We start from the raw sequence: 20,783 nt of genomic DNA, 5'->3' as shown, positions 1-20,783 counted from the left end.
AAAACTCAAACTCTTGTTAGCCTAAGAGTTCAAATTATATGTAGTTTATTCTTTGAATTTCTTCACATCAAAAACTTTTCTTGGCAAGTTTGGAGTTCTTCTATAGTTAAACAAGGGGAGATGGATGTTGAAAGCTAGGGAAACAATAGGAAAATGTGTATTTTCTAAACTTAGAACTCATGCACATCATTAAGAGAAGACGACCACATACTTTGGATATTGCACAAAAACTCATAGATCCCAAATTTTCAATTTACAATTATACCATTGGATTGAAGCACAAAGATTGTACCTTTAAATATTCACTGCATGACATAGGCATGTTGGGGTTATATTCAACAAAATTAGATGTATGTGCATACGAGAGAACACTTTAATGAGGTTTGGTTTGCACCGCATGATACATTGCTTCTTGGTTAGCTAAATGCTACTTATAAGGTTATCATAGTAGATGATAACCTCCTTTTCTACCTACAACCCAAATCATCAAATTACTTGTATAGCCAAGCTACCTCACATGCTACAACCACAGCACCCCTATACTCTACCAAGTACTAGATATGCAAATATAGGCTATTTCTTGCTACTACAAGTAATAATACCACTCCCAAAGGAAAACATAAATCCACTCATAGAGCTCCTATCTAAAATCTTACTAGCCCAATTTTGTATCTATGTGAGCATGAAAGTCCAAGGATACACTTGTTGCATAAAACAATGCATATTCAAGTGTAGACTTGACATAGCACAATATGCATTGCACTATATCAAAATGTGGCTTCCTTGGAAGCTTCATGAATCGACTCTCCAAACCAACTGTGTAATTTAGATCTGGCCTAGATCATCAAATGAATAAGGATACCCACAATCTTTCTATATATCATGGCATCCTCAATCACATCACCCTCATGTGCACTTAGCTTATCATTGACATCTAGATGTATGGAGATTGGCTTACATTCAACCATACCATAACTTTTTAAGCAAGCATAATGTCTTTGTGATAAACTGTATACCCTCTAAAGTCTTAATTATCTCTATTCCAAAAAAATAGCATAACTCTCCTAAATCCTTTATTTCAAACTCGACCTTGAGAAGAATCTTCACATATTCAATCTCTATCTCATTGTCATCCTCCACAATAATCAAGCCATCTATGTATATAGTAATGACCACAATATTCACATCAATCTCACATACATAAAGTGAGTGATCAACATATGCTCTATCGAATCCAATGTTGACTAGATATTCTACAATCCTATCATGCCATACTCAGGGTACTTGCTTCAACCCTTATAAAGCCTTATGAAGCTTGCATACATAATTAGGATAATGCTCATCCACATAACCAAGTGCCTACTTAACATAAACTTCTTCTTGCAAGTCCCCCTGCAAGAATAAATTTTTAACATCCATTTGATGCATGATCCAACCCTTTGATGCAGGCACAACTATTACAGCACTCACAATAGCCATTTTAGCTATTGGAGCACAAGTCTTCTCCTAACTAATAACATGAGTATGTGCATATCCTTTGGCAATCAACTCATCCATCAAACTTATGCTTCACCTTGTAAATCCATCTGTTTTGAGGCTACAACAATTTAAAGGGAGATCTGACAAGGAGAGAAAGATGACATCTTTTTGCGAGGTGACTTCTTGGATGCTTAGGGTCTACATCTCCATGGTGGAAAACACACTAAGAAGACTTCAACTAGACTGATCATGGAACTAGCCGTGATATACAAACTTTAAGGCGGTAGACAAAACAAAAAGTAGACGGATAGAGAAGCTAGCATATTGTAGATAGAAGGAGTAGTAGATTGGATCTCGAAACATATATCTGGGATGAATGATGTAGTTGGTGTAAGGTACATAGATGTGCTACAGTTTGTATTTTTGTTTAAATGCAAAGCTCAAGGTCCTCCTTTGTAAAATTTTATGTACTTGTTTGGCTACTAACAATATCACGAAACAGGTATTGGTTCATGTTCATGCTGAAAACTAGGTCTTGAATCAATGCCTTATCCTTTGAAGGTAGATGTCTCAAGTTACTTTGAATATGGATTTTGCAAATTCAATGAATTTAATCCTTCCACATAGGTGTTCATTTTGGATATGTTTGAGATAGTGTTTGGAGATGTTGTCTAAGATTCAACTATTTGGATATGCAAAAATGAGTTGGTATATGCGGAGAAAGTATCTTATTGGATTAAGGTCCAAGGGCATGGTTTAAGGGAAACATAAATTTAAGTTGAGGCCTTATTTTATCTCTTAAAGGTTGGCTTAGTTCTGGTTTCTTAATGAAAAAAATTAACCAATAAACATTTACAACTATTTGCTTATCTAGAAAGAATAGTGTTGATCCTTCAATATGTTAGATTGAGCTGGCCCATCATCCATGCCTCCCTACTAGTTGATATATTTGCAACTCTCAGTTTTCATGTGAGATCAACTTGATTGCAAGACTTCCTAATTATTAGTTCTAGCTTTCTTGGAAGTTGTATAAATATTTACAACTATTCGCTTATCTAGCAAGAATAGTGTGGATCCTTTAATATGTTAGTAGCAAACCTAGTTCCATGATTTCCCGATTATTAGTTCTAGCTTCTCGCTTTCTTGGAAGTTGGAAATAATACCATGGGGGTGGAAACTCGATATAAATCTCTCTTACTCCTTAAAGAAATACACAACTATTAGTTCTAGATGTACGATGTCTCACCGATCGAATGCTTGGTTCTTATCATTTGTGCATGTAGGTATCATGTAGAAAACGGCCTTGAAAGCGGAAGGGCTTGTTGACAATCTGAGCTGTCCATGTCAGCATTCCACGCAAGCAATCCGGACTCACTAAATTAGTAGGCTTTTGATGCATCGGCCAGGGCCGAGGGGCGGTTTTTACTACGAGAGGACGACATATAGCCGGAGGTAGGATACGGGTAGCAAACCTCGTGTGCTTTTTTTTAACACAAAAGATAAAAGGCGGATCTACAGGGTCTAAACACCCTCGTTAAGTGCTGCCAATGGCCGGATGCCAATTCATTGCTCTCTCTCTCTCTCTCTCTCTCTCTCTCTCTCTCTCTCTCTCTCTCTCTGTGTGTGTGTGTGTGTGTGTGTGTGTGTGTGTGTGTGTACCCCCCCAACTGCCGGCCCCCCTCTCAGTCTGTCTCTCCTCCTCTACCTCAACTGCCCCTCTACACCTGTCCCACTACTAGTGCTAATCCTTGTCTTCGTACCAGGATTAGCAGCTTGCCTTGTTGTCGCTGCGTACCATTGGTCCGAGTCTCGCAGATAGAAAATTTGCATCGGACCTTTTTCCACTGATCCAAATCTTCCAAAGCTTGCCACATAGCCCAGGTCCCATTTGTCTAAATCTCGCTCAGAACACAGCTTGATTCTCCTTATCTAGAGCTGCAAGCAAGGCAGTCGCACTAACAAAGATATTACTGTCTAAATCTTGGAAAGAGTGTGTACCATATCGCTCTTTTTACCCCATTTGTCGAAAATCTAGCAGAAACAGCTTGATTCCAATTTCTCCTTGCCTAGAGCAAGAAGTGATCAAACGGACAATAAACGAATACCTCTGCTGCATTATAATGCCGGTGCTAAACTCGGTGAGAGCAGATGATGATGATGATTTGCAGTACCTTCTTTGAGGAATTGTATTAGCTGTGTATCTCTTAAAATGCTTTGAGCAGATAACAATGAATGATGGTTCTGGGAGAGGATGCCATGAAGCTCATTTCATGGATAATAGAAAGAAAGAGAAGACCGAAGGACCCAAATCCCAGGGCCTGTTTGCTTCAAATACAGCAGAGACACTCAAGGCTTATCGTGATGTGCTGCATTCTGATATCGTTTCGAACATGTTTGAGCACTAGATTTTTAGGAAAACAGCATGATAGGCTTTGAAGGAGATGTCAGTGAGCTCTTTTTGGCAAATGATTTTAATAGGTTTCACGAAGAATATGAAGAAAGAGAAGCCTAAAGGACCCGAATCCCTCAGATTGTTTGCTCCAAATACAACAGAGATACCCAAAGATTATCAAGTTTGATATGCTTTAGAGCTTGATCGAGCACTAGATTTTTGGGAGAATAGGCGCTGAAAAAGGCTTTGGACGAGATGACAATGAGCCAGTTATGGGGAGAGAAATGCTATGAATTTAAGTCTCAAGGAGAATACGAACAAGAATCTAGATGGCGCAGATCATCCGACAATTGTTTCTTGGCTCCAAATATAGCAGAGATATAGATACTCAAAATTCTTGATGATGTAGTGCGGTCTGATTTGGTGTAGATTCAATTTGATTAAGCACTGGATTTTGGGAACTCGGTACAACTCAAGAAATTCGAGATCAAATGAGAAGTGGTAAACTTCCTTTTTGTGCGGGCACAGCGAGAGAGAGAGAGAGAGAGAGAGTCCTTGGAATCCTGAATCCTTCATATTGTAAGTTGTAATCGTTAGTCCCTATACTGTCTGAATATTTTGTGGTGCACCTGGGGTTCCTTGGAAAGGAAAGTTATTGACGGCGTATCTACGTCTTGACGATGGGCTCAAGTCATGTTTGCCGTCGGCTCTACATTTCTCGCTTATGACGAGATGCGACGACATGACGGTTGCTCTAAAATTTCACCCGCACCTTCAGTTTTGGAAGGGATTGGGTAATAACACACAGAGACGAAACTCGCATAGCACCCACCTGCTTCTCTTAAACCCTCCTTGAAATATGTCTAAGCAGCCACCTGGGCCAATACAAGGTCCCTCGGCCGATACCTGCATAGCTCCACCACTGAGCTGCTAGGAAGAAGAGAACAGAAACATTCCAGTTGCGGAAGAGGCAGCTCAGAACAAAGGGTCTCATGTCTTGGCTCAGCTTAATGCTGCAGAAGATGAGCTTGTAACCTGGCTTTAGGATCCCCTCGAGCTTGCCCCACTCGAGTCGGATCGAAGCTCTGACATCTTTCCCTATTGGTCTTTGAGTGAGGGCGCTCTTGCAACTTCCTCCCTGGTTAGAACTACGGCTTCCTCTGCAGTTACTACCAGTCCCTACAAAAATACACCATCTGATCACAAACAAGGACGTCTAACGCGGCTGCAAGAAAAGAGCGTTGCAACATCTACAGGCATAAAGCCTCTTCTTAGTTTACATTCTGTCGGATGGAAGCAATCCCTCACTTTGAAAGACCCTATGGACCACCAAAATTGTTGTTAGTTGGCACTCATGTGATGATTGTTGATCTCGGAATCTGCCTGTAGGGATTGCATTTGATGTACCTGTAAGAATTACATCTGACTAAGCCAGTCTCATATACTTAGATAAATCAGCCACCTTGATTGGATTCCTTTACGTTATCCCCTTGTCTTTTAAGTATAGCCTTGCAATCTGGGAAAACTGCAGTTACTTTTAACAACTTCATCACTGCTATTCAGTCGGGATCCATGAGACTTGAGCCCAATATTGTAAACAAGCACCTTCTGCCATTAGGTTAACAACAGCTATGCAGTCCTCTACTCCTCTTCTTGGTGATGCAATTGATCCTGTTCCTATTCGTTTGTTGAATCTTGTGCCTTCTTGTTTTGTTGTGACTGCTCTTGCTGCTGACATTGATGAACTGCTCTAACTGCTGCTGTTTCAGCATCTGGAGTTTCTGATGCTGCTGCAAAAAGGTATTGTGGATGTCTACATTACTAGATAACAGGGCCTACAGCACATATGAAAAGACAGTCATGAATCTAAATCACGTATAATACCTCATTTTCATGTCACTTGTTTAATCCAGTCCCATGATCACCATGATTTTTATTATGCAACTTTGCTTTCGCATTTCAAAGGGAAAGGACTTCACACAGTTCTTTTGGACTGTATGTACAGACTAAGCACCCAACTATTCCACAACTCATGATGGATTTCCTAAATAAGATTGCAAAGACCTCTAGTATATCTAGTCAATGTGCGACATCACTCTCAACTCCAACTTAATCTTGTACCTGAGGGTGGGGGAAATGAATTGGTGTAGACCCAGTGGTACTCAAGGGATGAAATTGAGGTAGAGAGCTTGTTGGTGCTGAAAGGGAAAGTGGCAAGTTCAACAGTGGTCTAGTTGGAGCTCGATATGTCACTTCTGCCATTGCTAGGTCCTTATTCTGGATTGTTTCAGCAACCCCACCCGGAAATCCCCCACTCAGTCCTATTCCTAAAGACTGAGCTGGATTAATTGGAGCCTGAACATGTGGCGATCCTGATGGATATGCAGGTGACACACTTACCCCGGTTCTCATGGACATCACCTGCATCACCGTAAATTGCTGAAAAGATAGAACCCTGATAATTAATCGTAGTGCACAAAGACAACTTTGAAAAACATCGACTCAAATCTATGAGAAGAATAGCAAATGCTAACCAATATGGAAGATCACCTGCAATTGCAATTGAAGCATTTTGATGTATTCAATGGCTTCATCCAGTAAGGCAGCTTTGTTTGTCTGTCATCAAACAAGAAATTGTCTCATCATGTTAACACTGGCACTACAGTATGAGGATAACCTGCAATGATCAAACTTCACATTGCCAAGACCAACCAACCCATCATACCTTACTTGCACTCGGAATCAGCTCACGCAGGGCATTCATCTTATCATTAATTCGTGTTCGTCTTCGCTGTAAGATGGAATGTTAAGGACCAATCAGATGGGGATGGCAGACTAACTTATACGCAAACATGTTGTGACATAAATAGCTATAAAGTATCCCTGCTGAAGGAGCAAAAGAAAACACTAACCCGCTCTGAAATATTATGAATCTCATTGGCCCTTGTCCTTTTAGGCATGGACCTTTTGGTCTGTGAATTCATTGCAGATTCACCTTCAGCTTCCTGATCCCACAAGGAGAGAGTTATATACACGTGTAGCTTGGTAAACCAAGTAGAAGTTCAATTTCAGTAGATGATGAGACTTAAAACATAACTTAGAACAAATGAAGGTGCACAATATAATCACTAACAATTGCATGTATTCTGAAGCTTAAAGTAGAGATCTACTGGTTATACCTTGCTTTGTCCTTCAGAATCTTTCACTAACAATTGCATGTATTCTGAAGCTTAAAGTAGAGATCTACTGGTTATACCTCGCTTTGTCCTTCAGAATCTTCAGATTTTCTCTTCCCACTTGATAAGACTTCCCTAATATTCTCACTTGTGTATGAGCCTCCAGAATGCACATCGTGACACTCAGTTTTCTTCTCATGGGGCTGAATTAATACTGCAGCACCCGAACCAACAGCAGCACCAACATCTTTCTGCAAGTGCTCTGCATCTGATTGGAGATGTTCGATCACAGGATTCACTCTCTCGGACTCTTCAGAGGCCAACACATCAGTTGTAGAAGACTCTAAAGAACCATGTTTAGAGCTACTGCCCTCAACTATGGTCTTAAACTTAGTGCATTGCTTGCTATCTTGGCTTCCACTGCCAGGTGAAGTAGTAGTCTCATTAGTTGAATGCATACTTGGTAGCTTAGGATCTGTTCTTGAAGCTGGTTGAGAAGATAGCATGTCTCTATAAGAGCCAAATGCCTTTATCCTGGGAGGTAGCATTGGAGAATTAGAAGCCATCGGGGAAAACGACTGTTTCCTCTCTGGAACCAGGTAAGATGCATGACTTGCAACACATGATGATCCCAATCTGGCCTGCTGAGGTTGTAGCGAAGTTCGGACACGACTGAATGCTTTGTCATATGATGGTTCTATGATACCTGCTGCACGGCCAGCACCCAATGTAAGAGCTTCCTCCGCAGCTGAATTTGAAACATCTGTTTGAAGGTAACACCTTCCTATTGCCACTGATGGTTTGCTAGCAGTTTCTGGTTGCTTCAAAAAATTACCTCTCTCCTCTGAACCTGAGAGACTAGTAATCGAAGGCCAGGGTGGGGCCTTGTTGAGCCATCCTTTGATGCCAATGTGTGGCATTTGTTTCGATGCCAAGACTTTACTCTGGACTGCTTGATCCAAACTAACCTCATCAGCAATGCAGTTAAAGGGGCCAACAATCTGCATGTGCGAGCCCGATTCTTTGTTCATCCAATGATCTGCATCACCCTGTGGCAATGGTTGCAATGCTGAATTATTAGTGCTCCCCTTTCTCTCCACCTTCTCTACCATCCGATGGACTGGTCCTTCAGGCAACCGTTCAAGATGAGACCTCCTCTGGCCACTGTTGAGACCTGCAGTCAGCTTGCCTTCTGCTTGAAGGTGCAAGTATGGACGCTGCAGTGTGGGATAAGGTTTTCTGTTAAACGATGACCAAACTGGTGGGTGTGCAGAGCTGGATTGTTGATAAACGGCCGAGGTTGAGGTTGTGAGGAAACTGCCTTTGCTCTCGCTTTCTCCATCAGACTGCGACATTTCTGTGGAGACCAAACTAGGGGCATCTCTATGGATCCAGTCGGGCAGCTCCTGCAGTGGCTGAGGGGAATATTTGAATGCAGAAGAGGTAATTAACTGGCTGGTGCAGGTGTAATTACTGGTAATACCTGCAGAGGAAGCCGTAGTTCTAACCAGGGAGGAAGCTGGAGGAGCGCCCTCGCTCAAAGACCAATGGGGAAAGATGTCAGAGCTTTGACTCGACTCGAGTGGGGAAAGCTCGAGGGGATCCTGAAGCCAGGTCACAAGCTCATCTTCTGCAGCATTAAGCTGAGCCAAGACATGAGACCCTTTGTTCTGAGCTGCCTCTTCCGCAACTGGAATGCTTCTGTTCTCTTCATCCTGGCAGCTCAGCAGTGGAGTTGTGCAGGTATCGGCTGAGGGACCTTGTAGTGGCCTAGGTGGCTGCTTAGACATATTTCGAGGAGGGTTTAAGAGAAGCGGGTGGGTGCTATGCCAGTTTCACCTCTGGATGTTATTACCCAATCCCTTCATAAATTGAAGGTGCGGGTGAAATTTTAGAGCAACCGTCATGTTGTCGCATCTTGTCATAAGCCAGAAATACAAAGCCGGCGGCAAACATGACTTGAGCCCATTGTCAAGACGCGGATACGACGTCAAGAACTTTCCTTTCCAAGGAATCCCAGGTGCACCGCAAAATATTCAAACAATATAGAGACTGATGATCACAACTTGCAGTATGAAGGATTCAGGATTCCAAGGACTCTCTCTCTCTCTCTCTCTCTCTCTCTCTCTCTCTCTCTCTCTCTCTCTCTCTCTCTCTCTCTCTCTCTCATTGTGCCTGCACAAAAAGGAAGTTTACCACTTCTCATTCGATCTCGGATTTCTTGAGCTATACCAAGTTCCCAAAATCCAGTGCTTAATCAAATTAAATCTACACCAGATCAGACTACACGACGTCATCAAGAATTTTGAGTATCTATACCTCTGCTATATTTGGAGCCAAGAAACACCTATCGGACGATCTGCGCCATCCAGACTCTTGTTCGTATTCTCCCTGAGACCTAAATTCATAACATTCCTCTCCCCAACCGGCTGATTGCCATCTTGTCCAAAGCCTTTTTCAGCGCCTATCCTCCCAGAAATCTAGTGCTCGATCAAGCTCTAAAGCAAATCAAACCTGATAATCTTTGGGTATCTCTGTTGTATCTGGATCAAACAATCTGAGAGATTCGAGTCCTTCGAGCTTCTCTTTCTTCATATTCTTCATGAAACCTAGCAAAATCATTTACCAAAAAGAGCTCACAAACATCTCCTCCCAAGCCTATCATGCTATTTTCCCAAAAATCTAGTGCTCAAATATGTTTGAAACGATATCAGAATGCAGCGCATCATGATAAGCCTTGAGTATCTCTATTGTATTTGAAGCAAACACGCCCTGGGATTTGGGTCCTTCGATCTTCTCTTTCTTTCTATTATAGATGAAATCAGCTTCATGGCATCCTCTCCTAGAACCATCATTCATTGTCATCTACTCAAAGCATTTTAAGAGATACACCGCTGATACAATTCCTCAAACAAGGTGTTGCAAATCGTCATCATCATCTGCTTTCACCGAGTTTAGCACCGGCATCATAATGCAGCAAAGATATTCATTTATTGTCCGTTTGATCACTTCTTGCTCTAGGCAAGGAGACATTGGAATCAAGCTGTTTCTGCCAGATTTTCAACAAATGGGGCAAAAAGAGTGATATGGTGCACACTCTTTCCAAGATTTAGAGAGTAATATCTTTCTTATTGCGACTGCCTTGCTTGCAGCTCTAAATCAGGAGAATCAAGCTATGTTCTGAGCAAAATTTAAACAAATGGGACCTGGGCTATGTTGCAAGCTTTGGAAGATTTGGATCCGTGGAAAAAGGTCCGATGCAAATTTTCTGTCTGCGAGACTCAGACCAATCGGATGCAGTGACAGCAAGGCAAGCTGCTAATCCAAGCACTAAGTCAAAGGATTAGCATAAGTGGCGGGACAAGTGTAGAGGGGCAGCTGAGGTAGAGAAGGAGAGACAGACTGAGAGGGGGGCCGGCGGGCCGAGGGGGAGGGAGGGGCACAAAGAGAGAGAGAGAGAGAGAGAGAGAGAGAGAGAGATGAATTGGCATCCGGTCATTGGCAGTACTTAACCAGGGCGTTTAGGCCCTATCGATCCGCCTTTTGCCTTTTGTGTTGAAAAAAAGCACAAGAGGTCTGCTACCTGTATCCTACCTCCAGCCACGTGCCCTCCTCTTGTAGGTACCACTAGATACAATTAATAAATACAGCCCTTGGGCCCTGGCCGACATATCAAAAATCTACTAATTTAGTGAGTCCGGATTGCTTGCGTGAAATGCTGACATGGACAACTCAAATTGTCAACAAGCCCTTCCGCTTTCAAGGCCTTTTTCTACACATGATACCTACATGCACAAATGATAAGAACCAAGCATTTGATCCATGAGACATCGCACATCTAAAACTAATAGGTGTGTATTTCTTTAAGGAGTAAAAGAGATTTATATCGAGTTGCCCCCTCCATGATATTATTTCCAACCTCCAAGAAAGCGAGAAGCTAGAACTAATAATCGGAAAATCATGGAACTAGGTTTGCTACTAACATATTAAAGGATCTACACTATTCTTTCCAGGTAAGCAAATAGTTGTAAATGTTAATACAACTTCCAAGAAAGCTAGAACTAATAATTAGGAAGTCCCGCAATCAAGTTGATCTCACATGAAAAGTGAGAGTTGCAAATATATCAACTAGTAGGGAGGCATGGATGATGGGCCTAGCTCAATCTAATATATTGAAGGATCAACACTATCCTTTCTAGATAAGCAAATAGTTGTAAATGTTTATTGGTTAATTTTTTTCATTAAGAAACCAAAACTAAGTCAGCCTTTAAGAGATAAAATAAGGCATCAACTTAAATTTATGTTTCCCTTAAATCATGCCCTTGGACCTTAATCCAATAAGATACTTTCTCCACATATACCAACTCATTTTTGCATATCCAAATAGTTGAATCTTAGACAACATCTCCAAACACTATCTCAAACATATCCAAAATGAACACCTATGTGGAAGGATTAAATTCATTGAATTCGCAAAATCCATATTCAAAGTAACTTGAGACATCTAGCTTCAAAGGATAAGGCATTGATTCAAGACCTAGTTTTCAGCATGAACATGAACCAATACCTATTTCGTGATATTGTTAGTAGCCAAACAAGTACATAAAATTTTACAAAGGAGGACCTTGAGCTTTGCATTTAAACAAAAATACAAACCGTAGCACATCTATGTACCTTACACCAACTACATCATTCATCCCAGATATATGTTTCGAGATCCAATCTACTACTCCTTTTGTCTACAATATGCTAGCTTCTCTATCTGTCTACTTTTTTTTTTGTCTATCGCCTTAAAGTTTGTATATCATGGCTAGTTCCATGATCAGTCTAGTTGAAGTCTTCTTAGTGTGTTTTCCACCATGGAGATATAGACCCTAAGCATCCATGAAGCCACCTTGCAAAAAGATATCATCTTTCTCTCCTTGTCAGATCTCCCTTTAAATCCTTGTAGCCTAAAAACAAATGGATTTACAAGGTGAAGTATAAGTTTGATGGATGAGCTGATTGCCAAAGGATATGCACATACTCATGTTATTAGTTAGGAGAAGACTTGTGCTCTAATAGCTAAAATGGTTGTTGTGAGTGTTGTCATAGTTGTGCCTACATCAAAGGGTTGGATCATGCATCAAATGGATGTTAAAGATTTATTATTGCAGGGGGACTTGCAAGAAGGATTTTATGTTAAGTAGGCACTTGGTTATGTGGATGAGCATTATCCTAATTACGTATGCAAGCTTCATAAGGCTTTATAAGGATTGAAGCAAGTACCCCGAGCATGGTATGATAGGATTGTAGAATATCTGGTCAACATTGGATTCGATAGAGCATATGTTGATCACTCACTTTATGTATGTGAGATTGATGTGAATATTGTGGTCATTACTATACATATAGATGGCTTGATTATTGTGGAGGATGACAATGAGATAGAGATTGAATATGTGAAGATTCTTCTCAAGGTTGAGTTTGAAATGAAGGATTTGGGAGAGTTATGCTATTTTCTTGGAATAGAGATAATTAAGACTTTAGAGGGTATACAATTTATCACAAAGACATTATGCTTGCTTAAAAAGTTATGGTATGGTTGAATGTAAGCCAATCTCCATACCTCTAGATGTCAATGATAAGCTAAGTGTACATGAGGGTGATGTGATTGAGGATGCAATGATATATAGAAAGATTGTGGGCATCCTTATTCATTTGATGATCTAGGCCAGATCTAAATTACACAGTTGGTTTGGAGAGTCAATTCATGAAGCTTCCAAGGAAGCCACATTTTGATATAGTGCAATGCATATTGTGCTATGTCAGGTCTACACTTGAATATGCATTATTTTATGCAACAAGTGTATCCTTGGACTTTCATGCTCACATAGATGCAAAATTAGTCTAGTTAGATTTCAAATAGGAGGTCTATGAGTGGATTTGTGTTTTTCTTTGGGAGTTGTATTATTACTTGCAGTAGCAAGAAATAGCCTATATTTGCATATCTAGTACTTGGTAGAGTATAGGGGTGTTGTGGTCATAGCATGTGAGGTAGCTTGGCTATGCAAGTAATTTAATGATTTGGGTTGTAGGTAGAAAAGGAGGTTATCATCTACTATGATAACCTTATAAGTAGCATTTAGCTAACCAAGAAGCAATGTATCATGCGATGCAAACTAAAGTCATAGCACATGATGTTATCACTTACATAATGCTATTTTATAAAGTCCCACAAGTTTTCAATACTTATATAGGATTTCAATACAATCCTTACTTTTACAATTCACTTATTCCATGACCAAGTGATGTTGTACTATAGCCACCCACTTGTACATTAAAAAACAAGTTGTAATATTATTATATATGAATAATTGTCTAAATAGAAAATTGTCACACATTGTAAAAGCTCATCTCCTGCAGCTCTTAAAAGCATTGCAATATTTTGACTGGAAACAAATCAAATCAAATCAATAATGTGCTACAAGTGAGGGAACATGTAACAGGATACAAGTAATGTTATGAAGGCAAGTTTTTTAATTTTTGAACTAAAATCAACTGCATATAGTCTCAAGAGTGGATGCAAGATGAACAAGCAACAAGCAATGTGATTGAGTCTTAAAAAGACAAAAATGGAGCAATAAGGCAAACAATCCATAGAAGAGCTCCAAAGGAGTGTGTACTCATAGTAGCTCATGCCATGAATGCTGCCCAACAATAAGAGTAGCGGGGGAGTGTTGATGGACATTAAGAATGCACACGCATGTAGACTCACAATGGAGGGATGTATCATCATGGTCATCATGTGTAATCGAAAACAAATATACTTTAGAAATAGTAGAATTCATCATATTCGAGCCCCAACAGCAAGGAATATATACTTAAGTATCATCATTCACTGCATAAAGGATAGAATAGGCATGGAACATATTATTCAAAATATATAGAGAGATCAAAAGTACATAATAAATTTTTCATGAATAATTGCATTGCACACTACATTGATTACATTTATTGATTATAGCACTTGTTACATTCAACACTTGGGATTTGTACTATAATAATCTCCTATCAAAAGACCATTGTGGGAGCATTATGGGTTTAGGTACTCCATACATGACATCTATTAGTGGAAGGGTGATTAAAAGGGATATATTCATGTGGTACGAGGAGCCATGAATTCCAAAGAGTATAAATATCCTTTATATATTGTAACTCATTTACATATAATACAACAAGAATCATTTGTCTCTCTTTCTTCTCTACATCTCTTATCTTTATCTTTCTATGTGCATTTAACTTTTGGGGGGTGAAGTCCCCTCCCCCCAAATAGGGATTATAAGCCTTTATTATTGATCCTTAGCTACTTGAATATCTAGATCTAAAAGGATTTAAATTTTTTATACATTTCATCCAACATCTTCTTAGAGGCTTCCACCTCTAGTGTAGGATCACAAAAGTTGAGTGGTTTAAGATAGTCTTGTCCATACAAAGCTTGAATAGGGGTCATCTTGATGCTTTGATGATAGAAAGTATTATAACAAATATCTACTAAGGGTAGATATTCCATCCATCATTTAGGTTCTTTGCAATAGTATGCCCTAAGTATGTCTTGAATTACTCGATTAGCCTATTCTATTTGGCTCTTAGTTTGGAGGCAGTAAGCTATATATGAAGCAAAGTTTGGTTCCAATGGCTTCAAATAGGCTCTTTCAAAAGCGAGAAGTAAAGTCGGTGGTAGGGAGGGTGTGAAGGGGGGTTTACTCATAAATATATATGTATTCACTTGGATTAGATATATAGGAATTTTAAAATATGATTATAAGGTAGATATTATATCCAAAATTTAGTTTCTGGCAATTGCCGAAGGTTAATGGTCAAAGATACTTGTTCTAATGTAGTCCAAAGATCATAAGTCTTATTTATTGCTTCCACTTACTCTTTACTTCCTTCCTTAGGAAGTATTAGTCTTTCAAGAAAAGAAGCTACCCCCACTTGAATCTTATAATTTGCTAAACGCATAGGTAATAATGGATGGTCAAAGGAATGCTGTGGAGAATCTGACTCAGGTAGCTCTACATTAGGATCTATATCCTTAGATTTACCCTTCGCTGCTTCTTTTCATTATAAACTTTCTTCCTCCTAACCTTGCTCCTCTTGTTGCTGCTTTTGCACTCTAGTAACTACACCAATCATGGGGTCAGCCTTAAAGGTCACCCTACAAGGTATAAACTTAGACCTTACTCCATTCACTTCCCTTGTTGTTTCTACTTCAACTGAATTTGTGGATGAGGTTGAAGGTTTGTTAAAAATTTTCTTACCCTTGTCATTAGGTTGATTATCTTCTCGCTTAGGGAAATCCTCTTCATGATGCCCTTTGCCGCTACATCTCTTGCATAGAGGAGTATAATCCTGATTTTTATGCGCATTTGGACAATATGTAGCTATATGACCTTCCTGTTGACATCGATAACAAATTAGTGGTCCCCTAGGCCTTTGTGGTCCCCCTTGACCCATTAGATTACGAAAATGACCATTATTTCTCCAAAAAGGAGAATCTCTTCCTCTGTTTCTATCATTATTGCAATTATTTCAGGGTATTGGGGGTCTACCTTGGGTTAGGAATCCTCTCAGCCTAAAGCGTTGATTATGTGGTCCAATCGCATAAGTCCTATTATTACAATCCATGTAATTGTAATTCGTGTGCATTGAACAAGCTTGTTGTTGCTCTTGAACTATCTTATGCCAACAATTTGTATCTAGATGCCTTGTTTAAGGCAAAAGGTACAAACAATGGATGGTCAAGAATTAGCCTTGAAGGCATTGGACACTTTGTAGCCACATGGCCATACCCATGACACTTGCCACACTAGATATTGGATCTAGGTGGTTTGGAGTTGAGTTACTCGAGGATTGTAATGCACTAGAAGACTATGTTGTTATCAAATAAATTTCTTTCAAAGTGCTTGCACTGCACTCATAATCTCCTCCTTCAAATTTCCTATGGATTTTGCAATAATATCGGCTACTTTCTCTTCATCAAGAGGGGACTGAGATTGCGGCATAAAGGGCATTCTTGTTTGCATCACATAGGCTGGAATAGAAGTGTATGGATTTAAAGGTACACTTGATACATTTGGATTTGCCATTATCAATAGATTTAAAGGAACGGTCACATAAGACACATTCTTAGATATCCCGCTTGAATTGCTTGGATATTCCATCCGAGGTTCTTTAAATAAGTCCCTCTGTCGTTGTCAATTGAGTTGCACTTCTTCCCACCATCTAGCATGTATTTTAGCATCTGCCAACATAGCTAGCTGTTGTAGGCTAACATGCTGATGAACTTTAGGGTTAAGCCCATCAATAAATTTACGCTTTTGCATAGGTTCATCAGGAGCTCAATTCATCTTCCGAATAATTGTCTCCATACGTTCAATGTAATGTTCAACACTTTCGGTTGTTCCTTGGGATAAATAATCCAATTGAAGGGCTAGTCTATTTTGGAAATCTTATCGTCAAAATTTTCCCAGAAACGCTCTCGATAAGGTGGCATAAATCACTTTATGTTGGGCATCTAGGTTCCCGTACCACCTTGCTGCCTCATCTTTTAATGTTGTAGGGAAGATATGAAGCTTTTGGTCATCGTCTATTATCTCATTGGCGACACAAGTCACCTCAAATCTTTGCAAATGCGCATCTGGATCCTTGTTCCATAATCCCCCAGATTGCGTGAAGTCAGCTAATCTGACTAGATTACAAGTCATTATTTCTCTAAATAATATCTCTAACCCTAAATTGTGGGTAATATACCAACCATGTAGGTTCCTTAGGCTTCTTAAATTGTTGGTGCAATCCAAAATTTGACTCTAAATCCCAATCAAAGTGTGGTTCAGTACTCCCTACTATAGCATTAGCTTCACTCTCTCTACTTTTGCTACTTTGTCCACTCCTTTCCCTAGTGGCACTACTGGTATTGCCTAAGGCCACTTGATCCCATTGATATGAGTCTACTTCACTTCCTATTGACAGTGTTCTATCGAATGATATACTAGACCTAAAAGGTTCTACATTTGAGTTAGACACAGCATCTATCCTAGCATTCAATAATGCATTCACCCTCTCAAGCCTTTCTAATAGCCAAGCCTCCTGTCGCACTGTGCATTCTCTAACTCGTTGATCTCGAGCTTCATTTGATGTCTCTGTCTCTCCTCTGAATTCATCCACTATTAATGAAATAGCTATTGTTGTCATATTCCAAAATTTCACACGTTTTGTTTGAAGCTATAAAGTTAAATGTTTGCTTGCATGTGCGCTTAGAAGGTTTAAAATGGTTGGTAACTCTCGGTCTATTTCTCCATATGGCAACTTTTTTTTTGCTCAAAAATTAGGCCTAAAATTTCAGTGATCTCTCTAACATCTTTTGTGTCAAAAGTAACTTTAAAACCTCTAGATACTCGTATCCAAGGCAACACATCATCCCATACCACTCTTCTAAAAGTTTGATAAAAGCGTTACGATAATACCAATCAAAGTGGTACGAAACACTAATTGTATTTATTTCCACTGCATCTATTAGCCTAAAGTGCGCTGCTAATAAAACTATGGTTTGCGCGTAATCGTTATAACCCCAACTCCAAGAATATAATTGTTCTATGTCTATAGTTAATTTTTAGCCAAAATATTTCCCCCCCTCTACTAAGTCTGTGTCTCTTGCCAAATCCAATATTCTCCTTCGGTAATTTTGGGGCAAATTTGAAAAATAGTCCCTTAGAAAAGAGACCTCATATTCACTCATCAATACCTAGGATTTTAATATCCTAGGGAGATCAATCACTCATTTGAGTGCACTTGGCTCCCGGAAAATGCATCACAAAATGACCAATTAAAGACCAAGCTACTTTTAACCAGGTTGTCAAGCCAACTCCTAGGAGATGTTGCACTGAATAGGTGATATTGATAACTAATTTCTATGATTTATCTTAGCCTTCCTCAATATTTACTATGCTTGTTCATAATAGTACTCTAACTAATCTAATATCAAAAAATCTATAAGTTTGCTTAATCTTGCACTTCGTCTCTCTCTCTATACTAGACACTAAAATACTAAAACTAGGAATTTTATATCTTCGAGAATTAACTTCAAAGCATAAATCCAATAGTTCTATCTCATTCCTTTTATTATCAAATCAACTAACATTCCTCAAATCCATAAATTTTAATTTTCTTTTAAAAATATTTTCCTTGTCCAATATTAATATAACTTAATACCCCATCAACACTTTTAATTTGCATAAAGTTAGATACATCATATTTTATATTAATAATGTTCAAAGTAATAACATCAAGTATTTTTTTTCTAACCCTAAGAACATTTTATAAAATATCCAAAACTATATTATTAAGTTTTCTATAGAATATTCTATTTTTTAAATTAAAAACATGATTTTTATAAAAAATAATGTAATGTTCATCCAAAATAACTATTTTTTATTTTTAAGACATAGTAAACATCTTTCAAAAATTTTGAAAATTTTTTAAAATACTTATAGCAATACATAGTTTATCAAAAAAATATCTCATCTCATAATTCTAAAATCAAATATTTTATAAAAATTTAACTATACTATTTTAAGCCATTTTAAAGCATTTTTAATTGTTTTTTATTTTTAAAATATAAAATAAAATCTACACAAATTCTAAAAACTATCCAAATTGAAATTGAGATTCCAAGACATTTTATAAAAATTATAAACTAAATAAATATTTATGATTTTTTTTAAATGTTAACAAGTTAAGGCACTTACATAAAGTACGAGAATTGTAATTGCGTCTCTGGAAGCCGTGTCCTTTGCAGTCCAGCCAAGGGGATTCTTATCACTTCAGAAGGAGGGGATACATTGAAGCTCCAAAATGGAGGTAGAAGGAGAAGACCTGGCTATGGCTATGGGAGAGGCATGGGCTTCAATTCTCTCTTCTTGCCCTCTCCAAATACAATTTTTCTCAAATCCTCTAGATTGGATGGCCTTGAAAGAACCTTTCACTCTCTCCTCTTCTCCAATTGATGGCATCATGGTGTTCAATATGGTGCCCTCTCTCTCTCTCTTTTAGTTTTCTCTCTCTTCCTCTTTATAGGATGGCAACCCCCCCTTCTTTTTATGACTCTCCAACTTCCCACTAACTCCTCCCCTTCCTCTTCTCCAATTGGCACCCTTTGGGCTTCCTCTCCCCTTCCTCTTCCTCTTTCACCAACAATTGACCTTTTTATTGCATGTTTTTGTTGTAGATCAATTTATAAACAATAATGCAAGTGACCCTTTTTCTCCATATTCCAATCTCTAAGTTGCACATCAAATTGGTGGCAAGTGCAATGGATGATCACTACAACTCAATATTGATTTGCATTCATTTCTTCATGGATAAGTAACCATGTTAGTATCTTGTCACATTAACTCAAATACTCATAGTCCACTAATTGTTATATCCATGTCATTAACTCCACTTACTCAAAGATAATCCCTGCTAATTAGATAAAACTATCGAATTCTACCTGGTATTTTCCTAAGTTCACCCTCTAAAACAAAACTCTTTCAAACCAAGATTTTCCACTTTCTAGACTCTAGAGACATGTCCTCCAAAGACAAAATCTTAACCGCATCTACATTAAATTGATACGAAAATTGGATAACAATGTGCCAATTGTATACAATGTTGCTTAAAAATTTTGTAATGTTAGGCATTGTTTCTAGGTGCTATCACTTGAAACCCGTTGTGATACCATGTTATAATATTGAGGATGCATGCTAAGGTGGATCAGTTAAGAGCAAATAAACAATCATAATGAGGTACAAGTAATGACAAAGAAGAACAACTGATATTATCCAAGCATAATGCAAGTACAATTGAATTAGAAGGATAGATGAAATTAGTGTAGAGATGAGTGCCTTTAGTATAGGCTTACAGTAGATGGTATTGGTAGGTGGAAAAAGGTGGAAATGGACCATGGTATTCACCAACTATGGCTTTAATAAACCATGCATACATGACCTAGTCTAAGGCTTTATTAGCAATGTGATTCTTTGCCTTGTTTTTCCTTACAAAGAGGCTATAGTGGATGTGATTGCACATTTCTCAACATACACGTGATACATAAGTATCTTTATAACTGACCTCCCTGGTTTTTGGACACTAAGGAGAAGCCCCACCTCTTCAAGTACATCTATAAGTGTTGAGATAAGGCCAAAGAGACTATGAAAGTATTAAATGGTAAAGACACATCTTATAGTCATTTGAGGTTTGATGGAGATTCTAATGGTTCAAAGAGTTTAGATTATGAGCTTGGTATTCCTTTAGTCAGGACACTAGATGTATAAAGAACACATGGTAATGCAAAGACTCCACTAAGTGATCCAATGGTACATAAGTGTAATAGGGTTACATACCCTATTTAAAGATTTGGTATTGAAGGTTACACAACTCGCCATTATATTTATATAATAAAGCTGGCTCAGAATGCTAAGCCCACATGTTTTAAGGATGTTGTTGGTTATGCTTATTGGGATGCAACAATGGATGAGGATATAATAAGATTAGAGACCAACAAGACTTGGGATCCAATACCATTGCCTTAGGACAAGAAAGCTTTTGGCTAGAAGTGAGTCTACAAAATTAAGCATAATAAAATGGTTCTATTAATAGATATAAGTTTAGGCTAGTTGCAAAAGACTATACTTAAATTTATTGCATAGATTATA

The 20,783-nt window shown here is 38.7% G+C and overlaps 1 protein-coding gene across 7 annotated transcripts in view; it reads right to left on the bottom strand.

Moving 5' to 3' along the window:
* Positions 1-8,876, bottom strand: part of LOC148015109 (uncharacterized) — a 33,511-nt gene extending 24,635 nt beyond the window's left edge. For 2 of the 7 annotated variants that reach the window (XM_087665959.1, XM_087665957.1), the window contains exons 1-5: positions 7,128-8,876; positions 6,784-6,876; positions 6,597-6,662; positions 6,422-6,487; positions 5,993-6,310 (exon numbers count right to left, since the gene is read on the bottom strand). In XM_087665959.1, coding sequence (XP_087522085.1) covers positions 5,993-6,310; positions 6,422-6,487; positions 6,597-6,662; positions 6,784-6,876; positions 7,128-8,837 — 2,253 coding nt within the window. In that variant the 5' untranslated portion in view covers positions 8,838-8,876. Of the gene's footprint in view, positions 1-5,029; positions 5,707-5,992; positions 6,311-6,421; positions 6,488-6,596; positions 6,663-6,783; positions 6,877-7,127 lie in introns of those variants that run through there. The other 5 variants (XR_015688460.1, XM_087665960.1, XM_087665963.1 and 2 more) reach the window with 5 other exon arrangements.
* Between the last annotated feature and the right edge of the window lie 11,907 nt (positions 8,877-20,783).

The sequence above is a fragment of the Lygodium microphyllum genome, chromosome 24 (genome assembly GCF_053477565.2).
Source record: "Lygodium microphyllum isolate KBCC chromosome 24, Lygodium_microphyllum_v1.1.10, whole genome shotgun sequence".
Lineage (NCBI taxonomy): Eukaryota > Viridiplantae > Streptophyta > Polypodiopsida > Schizaeales > Lygodiaceae > Lygodium > Lygodium microphyllum.
The sequence above is the reverse complement of the archived record's forward strand: the minus strand, read 5'-3'. Positions and strand labels throughout refer to the sequence as shown.